The sequence below is a fragment of the Mustelus asterias genome, chromosome 3 (genome assembly GCF_964213995.1).
Source record: "Mustelus asterias chromosome 3, sMusAst1.hap1.1, whole genome shotgun sequence".
Classification (NCBI taxonomy): Eukaryota; Metazoa; Chordata; class Chondrichthyes; order Carcharhiniformes; family Triakidae; genus Mustelus; species Mustelus asterias.
Window position 1 is genome coordinate 79,031,670 of NC_135803.1, and position 13,152 is coordinate 79,044,821.

General features: G+C 41.1%; 1 protein-coding gene across 7 annotated transcripts in view; it reads left to right on the forward strand.

Moving 5' to 3' along the window:
* farp2 (FERM, RhoGEF and pleckstrin domain protein 2) overlaps nt 1-13,152 on the forward strand; it is a 238,026-nt gene that overhangs the window by 147,153 nt on the left and 77,721 nt on the right. For 4 of the 7 annotated variants that reach the window (XR_013497446.1, XM_078209256.1, XM_078209259.1 and 1 more), the window contains exons 12-13: nt 3,424-3,481; nt 4,159-4,402. Coding sequence is in view for 6 of the 7 variants with exons in the window: in XM_078209256.1 (XP_078065382.1) it covers nt 3,424-3,481; nt 4,159-4,402 (302 nt within the window). In the remaining variant the exon portion in view is untranslated. Of the gene's footprint in view, nt 1-3,423; nt 3,482-4,158; nt 4,544-13,152 lie in introns of all 7 variants that reach the window. The other 3 variants (XM_078209254.1, XM_078209255.1, XM_078209253.1) reach the window with 1 other exon arrangement.

A 13,152-nucleotide genomic window follows, 5' to 3' on the forward strand; every position in this document is an offset into this window, starting at 1 on the left:
TTCTCCTGGGTGAATACAGATGCGAAGTATTCATTCAACACTACCACTGTCCTCTGACTCCACCCACAGATTCCACCCTTGATCCCTAATGGGCCTACTCTTTCTCTGCTTATCCTTTTTCCATTAATATACTCATAGAATGTCTTGGGATTTTCCCTACTTTATCAGCCAGAGCTTTTTCATATCCCCTCTTTGCTTTCCCCCCTGTACTTTGGTCCTTCGCTAATGCATCCGCTGATTGCTTCCCTTGTCCCTGCCAAAAGCCTTTCTTTTCCTTCTCATTGTGTCCTGAATATTTCTGGTCATCCATTGTTCTCTGTTACTCCTTCCTGTCACCCCAGACTTGCTGGGCTTGTACCCTCACCATTTCCTTTTGAACGTGCCCCCCCCACTGCTCTTCTGTAGATTTCCCTGTGAGTAGCTGTTCCGAGTCTACCTTGGCCAGATCCTGCCTTATTTTACTAAACTCCGCAATCCAAAACCTTTTTTTGCAACATGTCTATTTCTTGTTCCATAACAAGCTTAAATTGTACCATGTTGTGATCACTATCATTAAAGTCACCTGTCTAGCATATTGTCTACATATTGATCTAAAATGTTCTCCTGTACACATTTCAAGATATCCACTCCATCCAAATCCTTAACACTGTCTATCCCAGTTAATGTTGGGAAAGTTGAACCTACTATGATTACCCTATTATTATTTTTACACATCTCTGCAAATTGTGCATGTATTTGCTTCTCAATTTCCTGCTGATTATCTGGAGTCTATAATAAACACCTAGCAATGTGGTTGCCCCTTTTTTTATTCCTAAACTCTACCCACAAAGCTTAATTCGATGCCCCTTCCAATATATTGTCTGTTTACTGCAGTAGCTGACTTGTTAATAATGCAATGCCTCATCCTCTCTTAACCCCTCTGTCTCGCCTAAGATTCTATGTCCTGGAATGTTGAGTTGCCAATCCTGTTGCTCCCTCATCCACATCTTTATGATGGCGATTATATCACAATTCCACATGTTAATCATCGCCCTTAGCTCATCTGTTTTATCTGCATTACTTCTAGCATCAGAGGCCATCTAGCCTCGCCTTACTCCCTTGAAACTTAATACGGCTGCACGCCTTCTGACTTGATTGTTTTACTGTATGATGCTGTGCCCTTATTCTGATACCCTATTCTTCTACTTTAAATACTGACACAAAGCACTTTATCAACATGCCTCCCATTTACTTATTTTCATTTACATTATCACCATTAACGGTTTTTAAGGAGCCTGCATTGGTTATGATTATCCTTTTATTCCTAATATGGCAGCATGGCAGCACAGTGGTTAGCACTGCTGCTTCACAGTGCCAGGGACCCAAGTTTGATTCCAGGCTTGTATTTGTAGAGTTTTGCAAAATCTCCCCGTGTCTGTATGGGTTTCCTCCCACAGTCTAAAGGTGTGTAGGTTAGGTGGATTAGCCATGATCAATATGTGAGATTACAGGGTTAGGGCGGGGGAATGGGCCTAGGTAGGGTGCTCTTTCGGAGAGTCGGTGCAGACTCATTGAACCGAATGGCTTCTTCTGCACTTTAGGATTCTATGATTTGGTCTCTTTGAAGTTTCTTATTACACTCCCTTCATTGCGCTCTAACCATGTGTTTGTCCCAGTGGCCAGTATCTACCGCAAGCCAAGTGGGGGCATCTAAGCATACAAATCTTTCCACAGCCAACAGGATTGGTACTTGAGCAAATGATATGTAACCACTTTGTGTTAATTTGCTCCTGTGGCCTGAGTATAATGTTGCCTGCAGTTGAGCAAGGGATCCTGCAAGAGAGCACTGACATATTTAGGGGTCTTTATGATTTACTACTTCAAGGAAGCTGCATGTCACCATCTGAAGGTATGAATTGCATTTTCTGGCTGCTTTATAGATCAAGCATTTTAAAAGATTGGTAGGCACTGCAGGGTTCTACTGAACTCTGTGGAATAATGTTATTGTTTGGCATCTTCATCCTTGCATTTCTGCTTTTCAAAATTCTACTTTATTTTACTTCATGGCTTGTTATTATCTAGCTGTGTAAAATGTTTAACTTAAGGTCTGTTTTCTTGAACCTGTTCTGTTTCGATTCCCATCTTTGCTTTTGCTTCACCACACACTGGAAGGCATGTTTGAGAATGTCTTGATTTAATTTTATAAATTCAGCATACTGATTGGTGTGGTGTAGTTGGATTGTTTTCAACTGTTGATGTACGATTGCATACTGAGTGAAATGATGCTTACACATTGAGCTTGGGCAATCAGTTAATTCAACTGCACCCTGTAATCCCAACACCATCACCTGAGAGAGATCGTAGCACTCCTATTCTGAACTAGATGCCAGTTGTTCTTGCCACCTGTTGCCCTACTTCCAACCCAAAGATAATTGCTGCCATCATCTAACCATGGGTATTGTTGCAAATTTCCATAGGATGGTTGCCACCCTGGTGAAATATAGTGTTTTCTTCCTGCCTTTGGTGTTTTCAAGTTCAATTGCCTATATCTCCGACAGGATTGCTACCAATGTCACATAATTTGGATTTTTCAGACTTAGTGAGTTGACAAAATGCAGACTTGTATTCTGAGTCATCCAGACAGATTTGCGTTTTGATTTATCCTTTTGGTTTTGTTCTCTTAATTAGAAGATGTGTTTTATTTGCCACACAGCAGTAGCCAGTGTTCTCCTGCCCCACCGTTTCATAGATTATAAATAGAATGTGATCTGGGAAGCTCTTGGCTGGTGTCACAAACATTGCATTATGTGACATTGCTTTTGATGCAAATAAGTGATGATTAACCCAAGGTTTGTAGGTGTAAACATGTGATGAGTATGGTTCATTTTCCCCTGAAATGTTGTCTGAGGTATTACTCGTGTGTATCAAGACAAGTAATTTCTAACCTATTTTAAATAAACTTGAAATACTCTGTAATGTGACTGTTAGGCATAATATGTCAGTTTAGAAATGCCATTCTTGTTTGTTCATCCCAGATTTAGTGTTTGAAGCTGATTGAAAATGTTGGCCAAGGTAGCAGATTAAATGTTAGATCAATGTATATTATCTCTAGATTTTTAAAAACCCTCAAATGTGATTTGAGTAATCTCCTTGGACTTTAGACAACCATTTAGGAACAAGCTCTTGTCTTTTTTTTTGTTGAACGTCTCAGTTTGAAATTGCAAGCTTTAACAAATGATGTTGGATGCGAGTGAGTGTGAACACAGTATTTTCTTTTCTGCTCTTTGTGCTTGTGCTGCTGTTTGCCTATCTGCCTTGCCTGTGCTTTCTCCTGGCATTGCATACTCACTTTTCACACTCTTTTGAGTGTTTGTTTAAAGACTCGAGCTATCTGGTGCAGGGATTTCCTCCTCACATCCTTACGAAATACTCTCTGTTCTTCAGGCGGCACAACAAAGCACGAGTCTCAGCTCGGATTTTGAGCACTGACGTGCCAAAACAGGTTAGTCCTGCGGCACTTTAATGTTGGTGTGTGTGTGTGTGTGTGTGTGTGCGTGTGTGTGGGAAGTTTCATCGATGGAGTGCTTACCAAATCCATTTCTTATCTAGTAACTAATGATCTGTTTTGTTCTGTTTACCCCTTCCACCCTTCTCATGGAGCTCGCCACACAGAAGGCAGACAAAACTGGCAGTAGACTGGTACATAATTGCTGTTAATGCTGTTCTGCATCAGCAAGGCAAGCGAATGTCCTAAATGACAAACTGTACCTGGTAATTCCTTTCTTTGCCCAGTCCTCATCCCTTCCATGTGGCAATCCATCTGGCCTCCAGGCTTGGAAACTGGCAGGATGCATGCCGTTAAGGCAGTGTGGTTCACTAAAAGTTAATCCTGGATTGAAACTTTGATCTTCTAGTTTTGGAGTTGTTTTCACTAAATCCATAAAATGTCCCCATGCCATTTATCACAACCAGATAATATAAGGATATACAGTACATGTGTAGGGGGGATTTGCACAGCAAAGCTAAAATGAGAAGTAGAAAGTGATTTGTAATGTAAAGGGTGGTTTTGTTAAATTCAGACCTGTTTGAAAGTGACAATATGCTAATAGTTTGTCCATAAATTGATTGCAGTATTTAAATGTGGCTTTTGGTTCTATTTTGTTTTCCTGTCCCTACTAGAGTTTATCATTCACTGAAGGTGTAGAGATCCCAGGCTCTCCTTCGTCAGCTGCTGTCTCTTTTCAGTCCATCCAATCTGCACAAAAGACTGTTGCTGACAGTTGGTCCATTCACCCCAGTAACAGCAACATCCTCCTCGTCAACAAGCATTCTGCTCAGAGAACCCCATCAGGTGTGAAGAGGAGTCCAACGTTGGAAGAGGCGTGGAAGACTTCTGATCAGCCCTCTCCGATCTCCTTGCAAGGTTCTGTTGCTGAAGCTGCAGGCAGCTGCAGTCGCTCCTCCTCGGGTTGTGATGAGCATAGTGGTTTGACTAGAGAAGACAGTGTTAGTGACGGGAAGCTTCCTCAGAGAAATGACAATGATGAGGATGACTATACCACAGGTATATTTATTACTGAGAATGAGTTCAATGTTAGCCAGCTTCGGGGAAGGGCAATGCCAGTTTTCACATTGACAAACGCCCAGTTGCAATTCACGGAAGAGTTCATTGATGATGACCCTGCTGAGATTTCCTTTTTTGCTGGTGGGTCAGAGGCATTTTCACCATGTTACCATGGGCTAGGGCATGGTACTAAGGGCTGTACTGTTTATAATCAACCAGACAATCCACCAGTGATGAACTCCAGCTTGGGGAACCAAAGTGGTAGTCATAGCTCAAGTAAATATATCAGTGATAATATGGAGCTGGGTTCAGAGCATGACCTTGAATTTGAGGGTGGGAGTGATCTCAATGGCAACGGCCGACCAATTGATACAACTGACCTCTTTGAAGTGAAGGCGCAAGCCAGTCGTTTGCATGGATGCTATAGCAAGTCAGAGACAAGTTCTCTACTAAATAATCAGTCAGAGAGCAGCTCATTGATCAATCTCGGGTTAAATGGCCTATCTGAAACAGCATTGTTCAGGATGGCCAACTCGCGCAATCAATCTGAAGCTAGTTCCATGGTGAATTTTCCCACATATTCCGTACGCTCGGAGTCCAGCTCTGGATTTCAGTTTGGTGACATGATTGACCAACTCGAGCAGCTGAGTTACCCCCCCACCACCACAGAAGATTCAACCAGCAGTGGATCTGGATCATGGGATTCAGATAGCGGTGTCCCCCTTGACGGTAATTTCTTTTACAGTAACCCCTTTGCACAAGTCACAGCCAATAATTTCGCATTCAGTTTTAAGGGTGAGATTAATGGCTGTGCACATGGAGAGCGAGAGGAAAGGAGCAGTCTGAATTAAATGGTGCCTTTACACAGATGCACCATGGTGCATTGCAGGGTAATAATTTTTGTGCATTAGTGACTTGGAGCCAAACACTAATTTCACTTTAGTGACCAATTTACTGTTGCATTTGATTCCTTTTTGATGGCCATGTAAAATCAAGAAAATATTATACATTACATATACAGACAACAGACATGCTCAGTCAAAAAAGGTGGTGTTTAAATATAAACATTTCCAGAGTACTTTACATTGCGTAATTTTGACTGTGGTATGTTTTGGGCTATTAGCCTAGCCTTTAACCAAAATCTGTCTCTGTTCTGTTGATGTAAGGTTTTAGCAGCTAGCTCAGTGGTTTGCCAATGCTGTAGTCAAGTTGAGACCTGACAGAATGAACTGATTGATTTAAACAAAAATCAAATTCAGTTCTGTGGGTATAAATGTTTTTTTCAAGCTGCCAACCAACATTGGTACAAGCAGCACAACTTTCTTTTCTAAACCACAAAATGCTTATAGCCACAAAACTCTCTTCCAGTGAAATTGCCTCTGTCAGGATGTGCTGTGATGATGGTGGAGCTCGTGGGGCACAAAGATCTTTACAGACAGCACAGACAGACAGACAGCATGGTGGTGTAGAGTTCTGTGAAATTAAAGTACCCAAACTGAAATTAGAATCTATAAAACACTACATTAATTGTGTCAGTAGCGCAACTGACTCGGGCTTCTAGTCATGATGACTAACTTTTGTTTTTTTCTATGTTAGTCTTATGGGTCATTCCTGCAAGTCTAGCACCATTTATGGTTGTCTTCAGTATTGGACGCAATTAAGGCGGGAGCATTAATATTTAGGAAACTTTCTTTAATGGAAATGTGAAGCAGCCAAGAAAATAAATTTAATCATTTTAGAAAATGTGAAGGCACACTGTGTGCTGTTGGCTCTTTCTCATGACCATCTCTGCTGTTAATTTTGCCTGTTTAACATAAGATGGGAGAATGAGGCAAGACTTCCTTCAGTTAAGCACCAGGTTGAGGGAAGCAATTGATTTTGTGCCCCCCCCCCCCCCCCCCCCCCCCCCAAACCCACCACCCTCCCAATTCATCCATCTCAAAATAAATTATTCTCTTTACTATTCGCTTTGTTCCTCTCACTGGCCACTTGCCCAGATGAAAACCAGAACTGAGCTGGAAAGTCCACATATCACCCATCACTAAGACTATTTATTCGCAACTCCACACTGTGGCACAGTTCTGTTCCATCTCGCTCTCTGGTGCTGGAAGCCTTAGTCATGCTTTGTTTCACTTCCAGAATCTTTAGCCAGTATCCTTCCTGTCTGCTTCTCGTCATCTATGCACCATAAACTTGTTCAAAATTCATCTACCTATATCACATCCTGTACTGTTGGTGCTGCCAGCTTTCATCCCTTCACCCTAACAAATTTAATTAAAAATAAACTTCCACAGCGCCTCCATCTCAGTTCTAAGCTCCTTTCAACTTAAAGACCCCAAGTCTTCTCATCGTCTGACTCTGGCCTTTTGTGGATCTGTTCTGCTTCCTTCATTCCACCACTGGTGAAAGGCCTTTCAGGTGTCTCAGTCCTACTCTCTATATTTCTATCTCTATGTCTTTCTACCGCTACTCCTTGCATGTAAAAACCCCCTCAAAACTTCTCTCTCAATCAGCCTTAAACCTCCATTCATGGCACTATGTGGATTCCATTCTTTTTATTTATATTTTCTCCCATTTCTTGTAAAGCACCTTGAAATGTGTTATTCTACATTAAGTTGTACTTGTGTAAATGTAAGTTTTTTCCTACCATTGTCATAATTGTTGTAGGAGTTCACAAAGGCTCCTTCAGAAGCACCTTCCAAACTCTCGACCACTACCATTTAGAAGGCAGCAAACACATGGGAATACCACTGCTTGGAAGTTAAAGCTTGAGATACCCTTGGTTGTAGGCAGCTTCATAAATAATTCTAATTCTAACCACTCAGCTAATTTTGGTTGTGAGCATAATTGTTTGGAAGGAAACTCACATTTTCAGGAAGAAAGTAATGATCAAAAATGTTTCCCTGTGAGGACAACTTAACTATTCAACATCACCTATAAGTGGCAAGAACTAATGGTAAAGAGCTTTAGCACCATTAATCTTCCTGACTAAATTTTTGTCAAGGGTTGCAATTCCAGTCAATGTGGGTCTTCAGGATCACTTTCAGGAATTCTGCAATGTGATGTGATGGAATAGAAGTTGTAGAATGATAGAAGCTTGCAGCATTGGAGGTGGCTGTTCAGCTCATTGTGGTACTACATCGACAGATGTCCCCCACAAGTTGGACTCAAGTTCAATTGTGGTACTTCTGGTAGTTGCCAAGTAGAAGGTAGGCAAATAGGGGAATGGAAAGTATTGGAGGTAACAGGTTTTTTAGAAGGAGGTTTTATTTGTTCTTTGAAACCTATCACTAACTTGCCACCATTTTCTGGGGAGCAATAAAAAAAGAAAGAACACTGCCGATATTCAGCTATCATTATAGCTTTGCAGGTCCCAAAGGAACATGGTGTCGGAGAGACTGGCAGCAAAAATTCTATGGCCCATGTTGTGAATTTCACAGACTGAAGCAAAATGTTTCTTGGTCAAAATTAATCCTGTTCCATAAAAATAGTCAAAGATGAGGATCAGCTGTTCAGCCAGTTGGACCTAGTCCGAATGTCTTTTGCCCCTGCTACCTTAACCTGTTGAATTATTCAAATAGTCATTCTTTGGGTGAAATAGTTCTGTCCAATAGCTTTAAAATTTACTTCTCACTCAGATAAATTATTTTCTGATACTCCTACCTCTGATTTCTTTGACATTACTTTTGGAGTTTAACCTTCATACGTTTTTTGTACACTTCATGAAATCTGTTGTCTCTACCTCACTAAAGTTTAGGCTTCTACCAAATGTTTGCTCAGCTCATTGTTTCTACACTTGGGATTGATCCTGTTGTTTTTCTTTGCACCCTGTACACTTGGCAAGTACTTTTATTACCAAGTTGACTAAAACGGTACTGTAAACATTGCATTGTTAGGTTTTATTCCTTGGGAGAAGCTCCACTTTGAAGCACTTTAACCTTAAATTGACAATCCTGTGTTCCCATAGTATCTATGCAACTTCAAAGAATATCTGATTGCCTTGAAATCAACTGTTTATCAGTTACTAAAGCCAAAAAACAGATAGCACTAAATCTGGGCAAAGTATTTGTTGAGTTATCTTCTCATTAATGACCACTATCAGTACCAGTGAAATACCAACTAACAACCTTCACTGGGAATCTATGTGCCAATGCATAGAGGAGACCAACTACTGACAGCTTGCTCAGTAGCTCAGAGCCAAAGGCATAGACATGGAGTTGTTGGGCACAACATTAAGAAATGTGTTCAATGGGTGGATGTCATCTGTTTGGTTGGGTCTGTTGATACTTAGGTGAAGGCTGAGGAGCTAAGCATTTTGATAGAATAGTAACATCCGGTACCTCAATCAATAGGAATGCATCAGTAAGACTGAAGGACCTGTAGTAAACGTGGGATCTGGTGCCTTTGCAGACAATTCTGTACATTCAGAAGTAAATCTACCAACTCAAGATATCCTAAGATATTTTCTAGAATTGTGCTACACCAATATCTAGTCGAGGAAATTGAGCATAAAGCTCAGAAGAGTTTCTCATTTATGGGCCAGAGGTACCAATCAGCTGTGGTCTAACTAAATACCAGAAGAGACTTGAGGGGCTGAGTGGCCTGCTGTTATCCCTATGTTTTCCATTTGTTCTTTTTTGTCTTCCAGCTAAGTGTTTTATTTTAAACTGAAATCTCTCCTCTCATACCCAGATACAAATATTCATTCCAGATCAAATAAGTTGATGGATAATAGGGATGTAAACTGGAAGAGTCTGCTGAAATTGACACTCGCTGTTCAGTAACGCTGTGTTCCTGTTGTGCCTGTGTCACAGGATTTGTTTTAATGTGTGGATCTTCTATAAAGGAGGATACTGAGTATTGTGATTGCAATGGGCACTGACTGGAATGCTAGCTGGTGATGGGCAGTATGGGATTGGAGAACGATTCTATTTTCCCCCTTCTCTCCTCTTGCTCCCCATCTCTGTTGGTCAAGTCCCTTCCTTCCAAAATGCTAAGTCCTGTGCCATCACTTTGCCCACGTTTAGGATTCTGAAAACTTCTCAAGAACGTGTGTCTTGGTGTGGTTTGCAGTATAGTTATCTTTAATTTTTAATTGTTGAACTAACATGCCCTTAACTGTGGGTGTTCTTCAAAGTGCTTAGTGTCTAGATAGATGGTAGGACCTGTACAGTGCACAATGTGATGGATAATTGTATATTAAATGCTCCTTATTTGTTGTGTCTGTATTTGTAATTTTAACTAAATTTCTATATGAAACTGCTAACCCATGGCCCCAAATGCCAAATACTAATTGGGTACAGTATTTTGAAATAATGTATGTAATGTTGTCATATTTTATTTTTTATGAAGTGCCCTAAATCTATATGGTATCTCATTCTCATTGTTGTCATTGGGGTGGGTTAAAAAAAAATAACGATTATTGATTTTGTTTTTACTTTATCGCTTTAATTATGACTAATTAATATTCGATACAGGGCTTGAATTAAACTTTAGTCCCTCACAGATTCCATTATTTTGCGATTACCTGTTATTCACGAGCTTGAACTGCTTTGAATGTCATTCCATTGATTAAAACACAAAGGAGTTTTATTGCAGGACCTGAAAATCACTGCACAGAAACAAAGATTGAATGTCAGTGCCCAGCATGGAGTTCAGGAGGCTGACTTTGTTGTCGTGGACGGCAGAATTGGAAACTGCTTGTACTCTGGTGTAATGTTAAATTCAAGCCCTGTGTTTAATAGCTGTCTGTGTTCACTCCACATTTAGCATTTGGTCTGTATAAAAGTTGCTGGCTGAAGTTATTGTATGAATTGTTGCTAATTGGAGCTATAGGCTGGAGGTACTAAGTGAATCTGATCTTAAATAAAAATATTTTTTAACTCTCATTTGCTTTTCTTAATTATAAAACACTTCTGTTTATTTTGACTAACTTGAAGTTGTAGAGTGTGTTGCCATTCCATATAGTGGGAAAAGAGCAGGGTAGTTAATATTGCTTCTCTGGTTGGGGTGGGTTGAGGAGAAGAGGTTACATCGGTGAGAATTAGGCGAGCGTAGTTCCACATGCAGGGGCAAGGCTGATCCCAAACCTGCCTGGAGAGTGGGAGGGAGGAATCGAAGAGAGTGTAGAGTATGGAGAGCAGGTGTATCTTGATGCATTGCCTGAGGGATGAGGAATGATAGGTTTGAATCAATTACTTTTTTTAAAAAGGAAGAAGGTGGCAACATACACACTTCCTGGTCTCTTGGGATATTCCCTGTTTAAAAAATGGACACAGTAAGAAGTTTAACAACACCAGATTAAAGTCCAACAGGTTTATTTGGTAGCAAAAGCCACACAAGCTTTCGGAGCCCCAAGCCTCTTCTTCAGGTGAGTGGGAATTCTGTTCACAAACAGGGCATATAAAGACACAAACTCAATTTACATGAATAATGGTTGGAATGCGAATATTTACAGCTAATCAAGTCTTTAAGGTACAAACAATGTGAGTGGAGAGAGCATCAAGACAGGCTAAAGAGATGTGTATTGTCTCCAGACAGGACAGCTAGTGAAACTCTGCAGGTCCAGGCAACTGTGGGGATTACAAATAGTGTGACATGAACCCAATATCCCGGTTGAGGCCGTCCTCGTGTGTGCGGAACTTGGCTATCAGTTTCTGCTCAGTGACTCTGCGCCGTCGTGTGTCGTGAAGGCCGCCTTGGAGAACGCTTACCCGAATATCAGAGGCCGAATGCCCGTGACCGCTGAAGTGCTCCCCAACAGGAAGAGAACAGTCTTGCCTGGTGATTGTCGAGCGGTGTTCATTAATCCGTTGCCGCAGTGTCTGCATGCCATCATCTCACGTGAGAACGCCATCCACCAGGCACACAGTACATATTCTTGCAACTTGGCCAACGTTGTCTACCTGATACGCTGCAGGAAAGGATGTCCCAAGGCATGGTACATTGGGGAAACCATGCAGACGCTGCGACAACGGATGAATGAACACCGCTCGACAATCACCAGGCAAGACTGTTCTCTTCCTGTTGGGGAGCACTTCAGTGGTCACGGGCATTCGGCCTCTGATATTCGGGTAAGCGTTCTTCAAGGCGGCCTTCGCGACACACGACGGCGCAGAGTCGCTGAGCAGAAACTGATAGCCAAGTTCCGCACACATGAGGACGGCCTCAACCGGGATATTGGGTTTATGTCACACTATTTGTAATCCCCACAGCCTGCCTGGACCTGCAGAGTTTCACTGGCTGTCCTGTCTGGAGACAATACACACCTCTTTAGCCTGTTTTGGTGCTCTCTCCACTCACATTGTTTGTACCGTAAAGACTTGATTAGCTGTAAGTATTCGCATTCCAACCATTATTCATGTAAATTGAGTTTGTGTCTTTATACGCCCTGTTTGTGAACAGAATTCCCACTCACCTGAAGAAGGGGCTTGGGGCTCCGAAAGCTTTTTGGCTTTTGCTACCAAATAAACCTGTTGGACTTTAACCTGGTGTTGTTAAACTTCTTACTGTGTTTACCCCAGTCCAACGCCGGCATCTCCACAACATAAAAAATGGACACCAGGATTATCACCTTGGGCTCCTGATTTGTAACCCTTGCCTTTGGCCATATTGTATTGTGATCTTTTCATCAATGTGGCCGACTAGCATCTAATTATGGAGTCTTTAACATACCACACTTTTTGAATGTTGCTCTGTTTATGCTGTATGCCATCAGTGATATTTTAGGTGATACTGTGTTTGGGACCTGGGCTTGGAGGCTATGTGGCTGGAGCCATTAGCAAATGCTTTCAGACAAGAGGTTGATCCAGGGGAGTGCTATTAAATACAATTAGTGCAGAAGTATTTGGAACAGAGGAGAGCAGATGAAGGTGTGGAGAGATTTGGTCAGTAACGGTAACTTTTGTTAATCAGTTGACATCATCATTAATTAAAAACAGAGCACCTTCTTTTACTGGAAGAAAATAGCTACTGGCTGCTAATGATTTGTGCTATATGAAAACTTGGTTCCATTGACCATGAAGAACATTGCTCCAGGGTGACTCAGACCTGACTTTGTTGTTGTGACCCCAACAGCTTAGTGCTCCTAATTTACAATTTTCTTGCCTTATTGGTGAGAATATTGTTCACTGATGTAGAAAGAATTGCAGCGGGTTTACAATATAACATTTTTGAAAGAGTTTTGAATCTATTGAACAATAACTAGCTGTGTGAGCGCATCACAGATTGGTGCAATGAGGAGTGTTGGTAATTTGTGTAATTTTATATAATAACAATAAAGTTTTTTGCTTTACTGATTGTGTTTTTTATATATAAACATAACTTACTTTGCCAATTGTGTTTTTCCATTTCTCAGCTGATGTTTGTACTGTATATTCCTGCTGAAGGCAAAAGGGAATGAGAATTCTAATCCACAACAGGAAGAGCTAGTGGCCCAAAGGATTTTTCTTTTAAGTTTGTGTAGGGTGTTGCAATTTCCCACACATCTGTCATTGCAGCAAGATTTATGCCATAATCCTTTTTATTGTGTGCCTAAACTACCATTTTTCAGAAATTGCTGTGCCATTTGTTTTGGAGGGCTTCTGAAACCACTATCTTGATACGTAATA